Source organism: Sceloporus occidentalis, unplaced genomic scaffold (assembly GCF_023333645.1).
Source record: "Sceloporus occidentalis isolate IW3139 unplaced genomic scaffold, rSceOcc1.0.p SCAF_4, whole genome shotgun sequence".
Lineage (NCBI taxonomy): Eukaryota > Metazoa > Chordata > Lepidosauria > Squamata > Phrynosomatidae > Sceloporus > Sceloporus occidentalis.
Genome location: NW_028316984.1, coordinates 121,544,561 through 121,560,576, shown reverse-complemented (window position 1 = coordinate 121,560,576; position 16,016 = coordinate 121,544,561). Strand labels below are relative to the sequence as shown.

Genomic DNA, 16,016 nt, shown 5'->3' with positions numbered 1-16,016 from the left:
TTTGGCTTGATCTATTAAATGTTTTACTCAACATCAATTGAGGAGGCTGCAGAAAAGGGCTGCATTAAAAAGCATTTACTCAAATTTCCTGAAATAGTTTTGTGTCTTACAGCTATATAAGCACAACATAAATGGTAGCACTCTCTTTACCATGATTATTTGATAGGGAGCAGGCTTTGAAATTCCCAGTCTTCTCCAATACTATTCAAATTTTCTTCCCTGTTCTTTTTTTCCCAGCATTAACTACTGGTACACTATCATCCATAGTTAATATTAACAGTAGCAGTTCTCAGTTAAATTATGAAACCACATTCTGAGTCTGATGTGACTACAACACCAAATGAACTTAATTTTGGCTAACGTATTCATGATTAGCACAGTGCAGTTACATAGCCTGGAAAAGTTATGGGAGGGGCTAAAGCTACAGAATTCTCCAGCCAACATAAATACAGAAAAGTAACTATTTTCCAATCTTTAGTTATAATGTCATGCTCTGAGAAAGTATGGGCACTACTGTAATACTGTAACCTATCACAACTGCAATCTATTGATTCTCATCTGCTCTTCATGGGGGGAAAACCTGTTTGTGCAGATAAACATCTACATGGGCACAAGGAAAAGAAAGCACAGCTTAGCCTTTTTCTGAAACTGCCTAAATAGTAATCTGCAGTTACAATAATCCCATGCATGTTTGCTCATAAGTCCCATTGCTTTCACTGGAGCTTAGTCTCTAGTAAAATCCAAAATACATGGTCATGAAATAGCTATTATGACAAACCAAACATACACATTATTTTGGGCAAGCCTTTGAAATTTCTTCATAGAACAAGATGTTATAAAAAGCAGATTTTATCTCAGAAAAGGATGTTGAAGTCTGTGTGGTCTAAGTTCAGCAAACTGGTAGAAGTATGTGAAGAGGAGTGAAGAATGAAATAAAGATCTAAAAGGTGTTCTAGCTTGTACCATTCAGGGTGAGAGAAAGAATGTTTTACCAAAGTTTTTTCTACCGGTTCTTTTATTTCCCAAGTTCCCCTTCTCTTACTGATTTGGGGGTGGGGTGATCTCTGCCAACTTTATATGTAACAAGCCTTGTGAGCCTTCTGAGAAATGGAGGGGCTTTGCATCCAGCTCTGATCCATCCTTTTGGGATCTACCTAGCAGCCATTGATTCATCTTAACTGTTTCCTTAGCAGTTCTAAGGCTCAGGAGAGCTCTTTTAATTTGGTTCCCAGCTGTACAATAGGTGATTGTTCTCCAACATCTTCTGTTTCACACAACTTTTGTAAAATCACATAATTGTAGAGGTGGAAGAACAGAAGAACATATTATCCAGAATAGACATGTTTTCCCAAAAGAATAAATGAATGTAATGAATTTAACTTCCTAATGGTTAACTATACCAGGAGAGTACACCAGGAGCCCTGGTGGCGCAGTGGTTAAATGCCTGTACTGCAGCCACTCACTCAAAACCATAAAGTTGTGAGTTCAATATCAGTGAAAGAGCTCAAGCTTGACTCAGGCTTGCATCCTTCCGAGGTCGCTAAAATTAGTACCCAGCTTTTGGGGACAATTAGCTTACAGTTGTAAACTGCTTAGACACTGTTAATTCAGTATGAACTGGTATCTAAATGAAGCTGTTTGTTTTGTTTTGAGAGTAGGGCTTGACTCTCTGGTCAGTCATGGAAATCCACTGAGTGACCTTGGAAAGTCATAATTTCTTAGCCTTAGAGGTAGCCATTGGAAAACTCACTTTAAGTTGTCTACCTGAAAGCACATAACTTTAAAAAGTGTTCAAAGATCAACTTGGATAACTTAAATATGGGTATCAGGATCACAGGGCAGGATCGGGCAAGTAAATTTCTCTGAATTATATTTCATCTTTAGGCCATTTTACAGATATTTTAAAATGGCTTATTCTTTCATTTCCATACAAAAGAGCTTAGACATTTAAAAAACAATATGATAACTAAAAATAAGTAAAAATAATGAATATTAAAAGTCTTCTTAAAATCATGCAATCAGATGCATGATGCTCATGAATTCTGAGTGTCTTGGAGAAAAGGTATGATATAAAGGTAGAAAATAAATATTTTAAAAAATATTTTGTTTGCTCAGCAGATGAGGTAAAGAAATTTTCCTTCCTAAATCCTTTAAAAATATATGTATCCAGAATGCAAACAGATCGCCCACTTTTTAAATCTAGGTTAAGTAGAAACAGTTGCTTAAGGCTTTCTTCATTTGCTTTATCTTTTGGAACTTTATCACACTCTCCTTTGAATACTTTCCAGCCTGTCAACATTCTTTTCATCTGTAATGCTTAGTACTAGAGAATGGTGGAAACGGCATCAAAGCGTGTGGAGTGCTAACGCTCAGGATTCTGGACACTTCATTCCATTTCCCCTCTCCTTGCATAATCTGAGTTTTCACTCCTGTAGAAGCCTGCAAAGGATTTCCATTCTCAGATGTCCATGTTCAATGTCTACATGAGCCATGCGAAATAAAGCAGACCAAATGTGGAATTGCATTTTAATTGCACAGTCTATTTAACATTATATACATTATATGGAAGAGGCTACAGTGTGGTTAATGTATGGAAGATGCTACATTGTGGTTACAGAACTATCCTGCAGACAGACAGGATATTTATCGAACCAGTTGGAGAGTAGAACTCTCTGAAATTTATCATTTCCAAATGCATGTTACACTCCTCCTCATGAGCTAGATTACTGTGTATTATTATTATTATTATTATTATTATTATTATTATTATTAAAGCATTAAAGCATGTTGCCACCTAATTACAGGCCAAAACAGTATAGTATTAAGTCCAATATTGGATTGGATTTAATACTTTTTTAAGGAGGGGAGGGTACCAGGGATTTTATATGTTTTGTATTTTTAACTTTGTTAGCCGCCCCGATTGTTCTCAGAGGGGCGGGATACAAATAAATTTTATTATTATTATCATTATTATTATTAGTAGTAGTAGTAGTACTATCACTCCATTCTATTGTCTCATTTCAGCTTATGTGTAGAACAGGTCAAAAGACTGTTTGGAGCTGTTTGGAGCTAATGTTTAGACATTAGAAAACTTGTTCCAGCAGTAGAATGTCTATACTGAAGGAGCATTTTGTTTTATCATTCCATAAACTTTTGGTATAATAATAAATAATAAATAATAAAATTTTTATTTATATACCGCCCTTCCACAGATCAGGGCGGTTTACAGCACTTTAAAAACAATACATTAAAAACATCAATATCATTACAATAAAAACAGAAAAGCCCCGAGTTAGCCAGTCCCCTTGCCAGTGAAGAGGAAGGAGGTCCACAGGACATCTTAATCGGGGAATGCATTACCAAAAAGGAAGGTCTTCAAACCCCTTTTAAATTGGGCCAGGGAGGTGGCCGAGCGGAGCTCTATGGGCAGCGTGTTCCAAAGGGCTGGGGCGGCGATGGAAAATGTCTTCCTGGTAGTGGAGACAAGCCTAGCCCTGGGAACCCTAAGTAGTTGCTGCCCTGATGTTCTGAGGGTGCGGGACAGAATGTATGGGGAGAGGCGGTCCTTCAGGTATCCTGGGCCCAAGCCATTTAGGGGTATAACCTTTGTAAGATATATTCAATATTTCACTTTGTAAGTCTACAAAAATGTTTCAGCTAGATAACAAAAGGAAATAAAATGCTGAATAAAAAAATATTTCCTAAAAACCACAACTGTGTTACTATTGTTGCACTTGACTAACATACATTGACTTCTTGTACTTCCTGTAGTCTGTATTGATCTATTTTCAATTAAACATTTCTAAGCTTTAAAAAGCCACCACAAGGAACTAGAGAACTAGGACCCGTGAGAGACATAAAGCAGGTAAACTGATATCTTCTTATTGAACAACATCTGTTTGTAGCATGCTTTCAAGACCAAGAAGCTTCAGGTCTAACAGAACTGCTCCTTAAATGGAGAGAGTAAAAGGTATCATGGTGCTTGACTGAACTAGTTCCATGCACAGAAACGGTGGCAAGAATTCATATTTAATATCTGTATGCTGTTGAAATTTAGAAGCACATACCTAGCCTAGCTACTAGTCATTTTCTTGTGCTGTTGAGAGCTCAGGAATGGACCATTTTTCTTCGAATAAACATTCATTAAGCAACATTATCATCCTCCATATCATCCTCCCCACACTCTTCGTTCTGCTGGGAGGAATCTGCTTCAACCAAAGAGGATTAGACTTTCAGCAGTGACCCAGCGCTCCTTTTCAGCAGTTGTTCCTAGACTCTGGAACAACCTTGCCGGATGAGATCCATCAGATTATCACCTTGGAAACCTTTAAGAAGGCTATTAAGACGGATCTTTTCCGGCAGGCCTTTCCAGACTAGGTCCACCTCTATTTTCCTGCCCCCCCCCCCCCCACTTCTCTCCCCTTTTCTCCATCCCTTTTTCCATCCTATCTGGTCCCCGCTATACATTTCTTTTTTACAAATCTTCCATTGATTTTAACTGTGATTTTATACTACTTTTTAAATATCTGTCTGGTTTAATCTCTTTTTAGTATTACTATTTTTTATACTGGGGGGGGAGGGATAGGGGTTCTAGAATTTTAACTGTATCCTCTTTTATTGTTGTAATCCGCTTGGATTCCAAGTGATTAAGCGGAATATAAATGTTAACATTATGTGTTAGGAAGGCTGGTAAATTTTATGCACAAAGCTAATTCTCATAACGCCACTAACTATGACAGAGGATTGCCGGATTGTGGTGCATGGAAAATCTGTGTCAACTAACACATGAAGAAATATATGATAGCCTTGTTTAAATATTTGAAGGGATGTCATATTGATGAGGGAGCAAGCTTGTTTTCTGCTGCTCCAGAGAACAGGAACCAGAACAATGGATGCAAGTCATAAGAAAAGAAATTCACCTAAACATTAGGAGGAATTTCCTGACAGTAATGGCTGTTTGACAGTAGAACACACACCCTTGGAGTGTAGTGGAGTCTCCTTCCTTGGAGGCCTTTAAGCAGAGGCTGGATGGCCATCTGTCGGGGATGCTTTGATTTGGATTTCCTGCATGGCAGGGGGTTGGATTGGATGGCCCTTGTGGTCTCTTCCAACTCTATGATTCTATAATTCTATGAAATCCTAAGAACAACCCTTCATGTGATATGCTGGGATCATATCATATTCTGAATTTTGAGTTTTGTATTATGAGATGGCTGAAATCCCAGCTAAAACTCACTGACTTCTGTGTTAAAGTTCGCATTATTTTGAGCACAATGAAAATTCCCCTTGTCATGAAAGAACATAAGGAGGCTTTGATTACATCAAGCATGGAGACCTCAGTCTGTGCATATTACCTTGGTATATTCTCATCCACTGTTGCACAGCCATACAGGAATACGATGATCCCCACAATGGAAGCTGGAATAAGCATTTGTGTATAAACTCCAAGCCAAGCAAAATACAGTCCAATTTTTTCACCAAAGTATTTTCTGAAATACATCGAAGGAAGAAATCACTGTGACATGTTTACTACTCCTTAAAATTTATCACAGCTAAAGTTATGAATTACACAGCAGGGTTGAAGATGGAGGAGAAAATAAACCCTGTTGATTAGCTGGAATGCATTTTCCCCTGGAGAATTCTTCTCTGCATACTGCTTGGATTAGATCCAGACCTGAAGGCATCTAGTCAGTCCTCCATTCTTGCTTATCAAGCAGTTTCCACAGAACTGTCAAATGGAAATCTCTTCATTCTGTGTCAGTCTTCAAGTACTGACAATCTGTGGTTTACTGTTTAATAATGATCATGGGTCTCAAGTTAACCTGCTCTATCAACCCCTTCCGATCATCTACCTGTGTGAGACAAATAAAATAGAAGCTTCTGTTTCTTGTTCCTGGAAAAAACACAATTTGTATCTGAACACAGCAAATCATGGTATACCAAAACATGGTTTGACCACAAACTAGGATCCTAATTGTTGACCTCTTTGGCATCCCAGTTTGAAGGCAAATATATTTTGCATCACTCATATTTTGCCACATTTGGTGTTTCTTGTGTTCTATTTCAAAAAGCAGGAACTATTATAAGCAAATAATCTTTAATAAAATCTTAATTTATTTTGCATAAAGTAATATGTAAATAAATGAATGAAGTACAGGTTCAGTCTTCCTTGTCTGAAATTGAAATGTGCAATACTCCAAAAAAACAAAACCTTTTTCATGGATGACTGAAATAGTGACGCCTTTGCGTCCTGATGGTTCAGTGTACAAAGCTTTGTTTCATGTGCAAAATTATTAAAGATATTGTATAAAATTACCTTCAGGCTATGTCTATAAGGTTTTTATGAAACATAAAGGAATTTTGTGTTTAGATTTAGGTCCCATCCCCAAGATATCTCATTATGTATATATATGCAAATATAAATTTCCCAAAAAAAAAAAAAAAAAAAAAATCTAAACTCTAAAAGACCCGGACTCAATCATTTTGGATAAAGAAGACTCAACTTGTAATAGTTTAGAGAGAAGAAATAAAACAACAACAACAACAACAAACAGGCTGGGCATCGTGATGCATGGGTAAAGTGGCTGGTCACAGATTTATTGCAAAATGTTTAATGCATGCTGTATGAAGATCATGAAATTGTCTGACCCCACAGGAAAAAGGTGGGAGAAAATCAATTACTTGGAAAATAATCTAGGCAGATATAGTGAATTAGGCTGCCATGTTTGTGGAATGGAAGGTGGAGAATCTAGTGAATATTGAAAGGGGAAACTCAGTTCTGAAGACTTGGAAACCACTGGAGTGTGGGATACTGAAATGATAAGGTTCATGTTAAAGTGTTCTTGATCTAACCCTGTTACTCTCTGAGATCCATATACTGTACTTACAGTGTGTGCGTGCATGTGTGTACATGTGTGTGTGTGAAGTTGCATGTCGACTTATAGCAACTCCCTAGATTTCTAAAGTTTTCTTAGGCAAGGAAAGCTAAACAAACAAAAATACTTCAGTGTAAACATCTTTTTTTTTTTTTTGCCCCAGATCAAGAGCATTATTGGTTGGAAAACCAACATACATACAGAGGATTGCCATATGACTTGGGCAAGCTGGATTTGCCCTCTGGGCTATTTTTATCTTTTAAACCATGAACTTTGATTTCAAACCTCCTGATCACTTGTTTTCCAAAACATTCTTTCATAGTCAGAAGGGAAATAACAGTGACCAAGCAGAAAATATAACATTTATCAGACCAAAACAAAGAGGAAGTTTTTTTGTGTGACATTTTATGTGATTTTCTAAATAGTTGTAGTTCTGCAGCTATTACATATACAAAAATGTATTTGTAACAAACAGACAGAATAATATCCTGGATTTAACATGTGATTTAGTACTGTTAAGTTTCAAATTCTCCTTACCTCACTAGGTCAATTGGTTGGTACTTATAAAAAACACCATAGCTTGCCCATTCCTCACACAGGAGCTGTTAAAAAGAATTTGAAATGAAAGTGAAGACCACAAGCAAATTGTTCCTTCCTTCCACAAATTTCCAACCAATACATACCATTTGTATTAAGTAAGAACACCTCCGCCCAGCCCATTTAGGGCCAGAGCTCAGGGAGTCAGCTGGCAAGAAGATATGGAAACTTCCCTTCTCGACATCTCTGCCCAGCTTGTTTAGGGCCAGGGTTCAGAGGACAGGCCAGCCAAAAGCCACGGGAAAGCGTTTCTCTACAGCACCTCTGCCCAGCCTGAAGCAGGGCCAAGGTCCAAGAGGCAAGCCAGCCAGAAGACACAGGATAAGGGGTGAGTACCAGGGCCCCCCTCTCTGCAGCCAACAATGAACCTTTGCCAGATCTAATCCCTTGCTCAGGGCAGTCATTGCCAGGAGGCCTCTGCCACTGCCACTGCAGGCACTATGCCTAGTATAAGGTTTGGAACTCTGCCAGGAGGGCAGATGAGAGGGTAAGCTCTTGGTCTCCCCCTTCCTTCCCATCTCTGGCCCCAATGCCACCCAGGATCCCAACAGGTGTGCGAGATCCTATTGCAGCCTGGGTAACACATGGTGGTGCTGCCAGGGCTCCTGTACATTTCCTTTCAATTCTTATAATGAGATGGTGTTAAAGGAGGCAGAGGACTCCTCCTCTGGCATGTACAGCCACCATCTTGGCTGCATGGCTGTACAGGAAGCTAGACAGGGCCTAGCAGGGGTTGAGGCTTCCAACTCTAAAATGGTCTTTTTTGGCTGCTACAGAGCATCCTACAAGAAAAGCAGAAAATGGCTTCATGCACTCACCAGAGGGAGCATGGCCTCTGCCATCCACTTCTAAACAGAGGCTGGAGGGCCATCTGTCAGGTATGTTTTGATTGAGAGTTCCTGCATGGGAGAATGGGGTTGGACTGGATGGCCTTTGGGGTCTCTTCCAACTCTAAGATTCTATGATTTTCTACGCTTGGCGGTTTGGCTTACTGACATCTTCTTGCAGCTGCCTTAAGTCCCACTTTTGGGGAAAAGGTGAGATATAAATAAAGAGATTGACTGAAAGTGATTGACTATATTAATCTTCAAGAAGATTACAGATAGACAGAAAAGGTGGAGAGAAGCAATTGAAGCCTTGAAACTATGATTTGTAGAAGTGCATATACCAGAAAGGCTCTCAGTAGACCTGGGGAATGTATGTTCTTTGAGCCATTAGCCTGGGTGAGACAGAAGAAATCTGTTTGCAGTCACCAAACTAATATTTGTTGTTGTGTGCTTTCAAGTCACTTCTGACATATGGGAACCCTATCATGGGGTTGCCTTGGTAAGTTTCTACAGAGGAGGTTTGCCATTTCCACTCTCTGAGGCTGAGAGAGTGTGAGTTGCCCATGGTCAACCAGTGTATTTCCCTGGCTGAGGCAGGATTTGAATTCTGATTTTAAAAAACATAGTCCAGTGCTAAAACCACTCTGCCATGCTGGCTCTCCCAAACTAATATTATTCTCCTATATATAAGATGCTCATCTGAACAAAGAGCAGATGCACAAAGTGATTTTTATTTTTTTTTTTAAATGTGACTAAAATGTTAGCCAAATGAAATAAATTCCACTCTTAATATAAATTCACTAATAAAATTACACACCATATAAATCTAAGTTGAGGAGGGAGCAAGCTTGTTTTCTCCTGCTCCAGAGACTAGGATCTGGAACAATGGATGCAAGCTATGGGAAAAGAGATTCCACTTCAACATTAGGAGGAATTTCCTGACAGTAAGGGCTGTTTGACAGTGGAACACACTCCCTTGGAGTGTAGTGGAGTCTCTTCCTTGGAGGTCTTTAAACAGAGGTTGGATGGCCATCTATCAGGGATGCATTGATTTAGATTTCCTGCATGACAGAGGGTTGGACTGGATGGCCCTTGTAGTCTCTTCCAACTCTATGATTCTAAGTTGGCAAAATGAGAGAAATATATTTTCAAGATGGATTCTTCTTGTCTTTCCATGCATGTAAGGTCAAGAACCTTAACCAAGATATTGGGGCATTTGCTGTCAAGTGGAGATTTCTGAATTACTTTTATGAACCATAAAAATAAATCTGGAAGGCATCAAGTCAGGGAAGATTGTCTTAGGATATATTTTTATGGTTTTAAGCATGTTACCCCACATGGGCTGCATGTTGTTCCAAATCAGTGGGATGTGGAGCTACAGCTCTTCATGTTATAGTGGACCCTTGGTATCCACTGGTGTTTGGTTCTAGGACCCCCTGTGGATACCAAAATCTGTAGATGTCCCATTAAATAAAATGTCACAGTAAAATGATATCCCTTATATAAAAGGGAAAAAATCAAGGTTTGTCTATGGGAATTTGCATATATTTAAAATATTTTCAAGCTGTGGGTGCTTGAATCCGTGGATAAAAAATCCGTGGATAAGGAGGGCTGACTGTATATGGGAGGAGAGGATACTCCTTGAGGTTCCTAGCTATGTCTCTTGAGCAACACTGAAGCTTGGTTTATTGACTCTTAGTTATTTCTATTGGGATACATATAGGACTAACATTTTGACTCTGCATTGTTTTTGCTGAAATTATCATACATTCCAACTGTCCTGATTTGGCAGGGATAGACCCAATTAAGTTCCTGTCATCCCATCTTCCAGTTGCTTTTCAAATGTTCCAGTTTCTCTCACCTCCTTCCACTTTTTCCTCTTGATCCCCAGCTTATTTCAATTGCTGCAAATTAAGACCAAATATCAGTTTGCACTCAATTTATTCATCCCGGGGATAGGAGAGGAGGCTGTGGTATTTTATACCTCTCAGGATGGAAAGGCAAAAGCAAGCTGCCGCAGTCTCGCTTAGCTTGTGTGTTCTTCCTCATTAACAACTTTTGCCATCATGACCACACTCTTATTCAGCTTCACCGCACATGTCCTGGTTTTATCAGTGCAATCACAGAATCATAGAATTGGAAGAGACCACAAGGGCCATCCAGTCCAACCACCTGCTGGGCAGAAATACATAATCCAAGCACTCCCAATAGATGGCTATCCAGTCTCAGTTTTAAAACCGCCAAAGGAGGAGACACTACTATACTCCAAAAGCAGAGTATTCAAGTGTTTGAGAGTATGATGCAGAAATAGGTTACTTAAATCTGATCATGATGGACAGGCATAAAGTGTATGGAACCTAAGAACCAAATCAGAGATTTCTCCTAGCTTATCTTGCTGTCTGCAAAAACCTGGTTACCTTATTGCTGTCAGATACAGTAGTGTCACTAGGGTTGGTGTCATCCCTTGTGGTAACCCAAGATGTCACCTTCCCACTGACCCTCTCCCATATCACACCCTACAGAATCTTTAGTAATGTTTTTTGTACTAGTGTTACTCATAAATCAAAATTCCTGTATATCACTGAATGTACAGTAATGGCAATAGTTCTGTCAAAAATAACTAGCAAAATTAAAAATTATACTATTAAATTACAATAATATATGTACAGCCTAAATGGATTTACATGTGGTTAAAATGAAAATTTGATAAGATGTCATGTTTTTAAATAAAATTTTTAAAGAATTAAAAGTTTTAAAAATAATTTTATAATTTTTTAAAAGATAATTTTTTAAAAATTATTTTTTAAAAGCCTAGGGTCTCTCCTTTCTGTTCTCACCGAGCCTTGCCACACTCACATTATCTCTTCAGCATTTTAAAGGCATGCAGGCAAATGCCACAGCCTATTTCTGCCAAAAGGCAGATGCTTGGGGAGCAGTGGTGTCACCCCATTTTAGGGTGTCACCTGGAGTGTGCTGCTTTCCCAGCATCACCCCTATGATGCCCCTGGTATGCTACAGACAGAACACTTTAATGCCAGCTCAATGGAAATGTTCTTCATTAAACATAACTGAGTATCTTACTCAGCTAACTTTCCCTAAATTTAGAAAGGTCTTTGCATGGGCTAGGTTCAATATACTTCCTTCTGTTGTAGCGATTATTAGATTTATGGGTATTTCAAACCCTGAAAGACTGCTCCTGTGGTCTGGGAGAAACCAAAACTCTTACATATGTATTCCAGGCATGCATTTATTATAGGAAGCCTAGAGTAAAATTATTTTCCTCTCTGCTGAAGGGAGACTGCAACCCTTTGGAGATTTCATTTTCTTTTCATCATACAGTCTATAACAAAAATTACAGTAAGTTATATAATTAGGATATGTGCAGTTACCCAGAAGACTAAATCTTAGTTTAGCTGTTTGTTGTGTTAACCTTTAATATTGTCTATACTGTTTGTTTTGGATGATTACTTTGTTATATCTAGTGTTTAAAGGCCTGTGACCAAAATAAACATTCTCTCTCTCTCTCTCTCTCATCCCAACATAACAATATGACAAAATAAACCCATTTGTTCTTGGTAAATTATTGTTTACTGAAAATATTCACAATTGCCCTTTCTAGAAAAACAGTTCTATCCTACCTCCATGGTTTTTTTCAGATACCCCCTTCAAATTATTGAAATTGGTTTTAACACACTCATTGAACCAAAGCCAATGATTTAATTAATTCCATAGAGATGTACATCTTAACACCAAGTGCCTTGTATTTCCAACCCAAACTCCTTACAGCACTTATTTCCCAACTTGATGCCTGTCGCCGCATTTAAGGTCCTCCATTTTTCTTAAATGCCCTACATTTTGGGCTGAGTTTTGACCTGCAGTTGTCCTACAGTTTGGTCTAGAATTTGTTCCACATTTTGTCCCTGGTAATAGTGGACAATTATGGCAACCCTTGGACTACAACTTGCATAATTCCACTCACTCTAATAATTCCATAATAATCATAATAATAATTCCATAACTACACTGCCAGATGTTCTTATGATAGATAGTGGAAGATAAATGTTTTAGTAAAATAAATAAGTAAAAATAAATCTTGAAGGCACCAAGTCAAGATTATATGGGCACATTCATATGGTATACTGAACATGAAGTCCAAAATAGATATTTTAAATTTGCAGTGCTCTTCTGGATTTACGCCACTATGCTTAAAAGCAGACAAAATACCTTAGCTGTGGGGTATATGCCTCAAAAGGGCTGATAGCAACAAAGAGTATTAATAAACAGGGGCAACTATAATTAAATCCAGTTTTTTTTATTAGAGAGGCAAAAATGGATTAATAAGGATTGGGATGTTTCCAGACCAATGATCAACACTGTGTCATGATCTTATGTAATTGTGAAAGGCCAGTATGTTCTGGACTTCAGCCTAAAAGACACATTGTTCCTTTACTGGAACTTCTTAGAGTAATACCAAGTGATTTCAATGATCATATCAGGGGTTATTTACACAAACTCAGTTAATCATACAAACCAATGTGAAACTTAGGTCCAAGACACACTGCAGAAATAATCCAGTTTGAGACTGCTTAGTGATAGGGAATCCTGGGAACTGTAGTTTATTGTGGGACCAAATCTCTCTGACAGAGAAGACTAAATGTCTCACAAAACTACAGTTCCCAGAATTCCCTAGCACTGAGCCAGGGCAGTTAAAGTGGTCTGAAACGGGATTATTTCTGCAATGTGTTTTGTACCTTACTTATAAAAGTCCCTGATAACTCATAAATGTTTATCTTTGTAAAAAATTCTAATTTAGCCAATTTTCTGATTGCTGGAATGCTTTCTACATTCATTTTGACAACTCAGAATGCACTACTGTAATTCACTCCTGATATCTGTTTCCAAGTGTTTGGATTCGGGCTGTGTTTGCTGGGATTGCAAAGTACCATCTTGCCTCTTCTTTCATTGTTGCTGTGTCCCAGCAACTATTTCCAATTTATGGTGACCTGAAGGCAAGCCTATCACAGTCTTTGTTTGACAAGATTTGTTCAGAGGAGATTTGCCTTTGCCTTCTGCTGTGGCTGAGAGAGTGTGTCTTGGCCCAGGCCACCCAGTGGGTTTTCATGGCCGAGTCAGGATTCAAACCCTGGTCTCCTGAGTCATAGTCCAACTCTCAAACCACTACAATCCTTAATTTGCTACATCACACTGGCTCTCAGTCTTCCTCTAGCACAGCTGGAAATTCCATTAATTTCAATGGGCATTACATTGAATGAAATGCAAAGTTATTTCTTCTTCTTATTATTATTATTATTCTTAGATTGTACGCCATGGGCAGGTTTACTTCATCTATTTTATTGTTTGTATGTACAGCGCTGTGTAAATCTACAGTACTATATAAATAAAGCATAATAATAATAATAATAATAATAATAATAATAATTTGAGGGAATGAGCACAAGGATCCCAGCTTTGCCAGTATGCTCAGAAACACATTCCAGTAATGCATAAAACAATCTGCCATATGTCCAAGCTACTCCTAATCCTGATGCCATGATGCTGGAACACACTGCCAGAACACTACTTCCTCTCACTTGCCACCTTATGCATTCACTTGGGTAGCTTGGCTGACCCTGAGATCTGGCATGAATCTATATTGTGTTTTCTGCTACAGTGAATGCAACATTCAAAAACAACATTTCTAAAAGGCACTGACTGCTTTTTCATGAAATTCTGGCAAGTGTCCACATCTCAGCAGTAGTTTCTTGGGAGATACTTCTGAAAACCTGCTGAATCCTACTGTATCAACTTACTTTTCTGTCGTTGGGCTCAATGTGTTCACCTTCATAGTCACCCTATTCAAAAAACAAGAAAAAAGAAAGAAAACTAATATCATTCAACAGTTAATATGCAAAAGTGGTATGATTACTGCATATGGGGATTGATCCAGATGCAGCTGGACTGCTGAAAGTTTCTTCCCACGGCAGCCATTACCCTGAAAATGAAAACATCTGGAGGAAGAACGATCTGGTGTTAGAAAAATGGCAGAGTAGAAGAGGTGAATAAGCTTCACCCCACCCCTTGGTCTCCCACTGGGTGGCTGCATTAGATAAGGAAAGAAAACACTGGTGTAAAAACTTCACACAGTTCATGTTGTGTGTAATGTTTGAGCTGGAGTTTGCCCATAAAATGCTGATACTATGACTCACAAGCTTAGGATAAAATAAAATATTCTATTCAGTGCATTTTATTCATTAATCTTTTGATTAAATATGGTCAGTTTGTAGTAATGGTGAAAATAAACTCCTTGGTTTTTGCAAGCAAGAGCCTACTTTATCTGTTAATATGATTTGATGTTTGACAAAATGACAGTAAACAGCAGGAGCTTGATTTTCAAAATTAGAAAACAACCTGTTAGAACAGTGATTACCAAAGGGGGTGATACACTACCCCCTGGAGGCAGTGGAATGATCCAGGGGAGCAGTAAGGGTGAAAGGGGGCAGCAGGAGGGTAGAGAGGGGCAAAGGGGGTGGCAGGGGGCCTTCAGTCTAAATATTGGTGTGCAAGGTAAACAATGGACTTTAGGACCATGGTGGGGATGAGGGTTGCATGAAACTTCTTTTTAGAGTCCCTTAAAACTATCATGAAGCCTCACTTTGTGTGTTGTTGTCTCCTGCTCTTCATTTGCCTGCATGAGCTCACTCTCATAGCTGCAACTTTCACTAGTGGTGGCAAGAAACTCTTGTGAGACTTGGGCACAGGGCATAATTTCTGTAGCTTGAGTGATTTTGGGACAGACTAACACACTGGAGAAAGGAATCAGAGCATGTTGTGGTGGGGAAAAAGTGGCAGCAAAAAGGAGCTTTCAAATTTGAGACCCTGCTTAAGCTTTGTGAGTTCTGCTGGGACTTTGTTGGCAGGCTGGAACTGTGCTTCCTTTCATCAGACAGAAGGGAAGAGGTAGCAGAACAAGCAATGTTTATTTGTGGGGAAGACATGCCTCTGGGAAAGGAGAGGGAGGAATATATGGGGTTTATTCTTGGAAAGAGTACTTCGCCTTGGAGCCACTCCTATAGTTAAAATAGCTCTTTCTCTGTCCACATCAGTCTCCAGTCCAGAGCATGTGGCCTCTCTAAACCCACTACTCACACACCAGCTGTGCACCTCTCTGCCCAAATAAAGAAAGACTGAGAGTCCTTCCTCCCTGGGGAGAAGCTTTTCCATTTGCATCTAGTCACCTTGGGAGCATCAATTGAGCAGCTGGCTAAGCCGTGACCAAGAAGCTTCTTGCCTACACTGACCGTTGCCACAAGGCCAGAATGGGTGAGGCTTTTTGGTCATTGCTTAGCCAGCTGTTCGGCTGCTACTCTCAGGGAGACCAAAGGAAGCTGCAACCAAACAGCTAGTCAAGCAGTGACTGAGAAGCCTCTCACCTGCGCCAGCCTTTATTGCAATGTTGGAACAGGTGGGAGGCTTCTCAGTCATTGCTCAGCCAGCTGTTTGGTTGTTGCTCCTACAGTGACTGGGTGCAAAAGGATCAGCAACCAAGATTGGGTGTTTTAAATTTTGCAGCAGATCTAATATCAGCAAATAGGCATTGGGAGGCACTAAGGTTGCCACCTAAGAGGGGGCAGTGGTCCAAAAAGGTTTGGGGACCACTGTGTTAGAGGATGAACTAGTACAGTGGACCCTTGTTATACGCTGGGGATTGGGTCAAAGA

General features: G+C 39.2%; 1 protein-coding gene across 1 annotated transcript in view; it reads right to left on the bottom strand.

The window, feature by feature from the left end:
- The window catches only part of ANO1 (anoctamin 1), a 169,517-nt gene that overhangs the window by 57,398 nt on the left and 96,103 nt on the right, over positions 1 to 16,016 (bottom strand). Inside the window, exons 10-12 of the mRNA XM_089523489.1 lie at positions 14,110 to 14,151; positions 7,413 to 7,477; positions 5,355 to 5,489 (exon numbers count right to left, since the gene is read on the bottom strand). Coding sequence (XP_089379615.1) covers positions 5,355 to 5,489; positions 7,413 to 7,477; positions 14,110 to 14,151 — 242 coding nt within the window. The remainder of the gene's footprint in view (positions 1 to 5,354; positions 5,490 to 7,412; positions 7,478 to 14,109; positions 14,152 to 16,016) is intronic.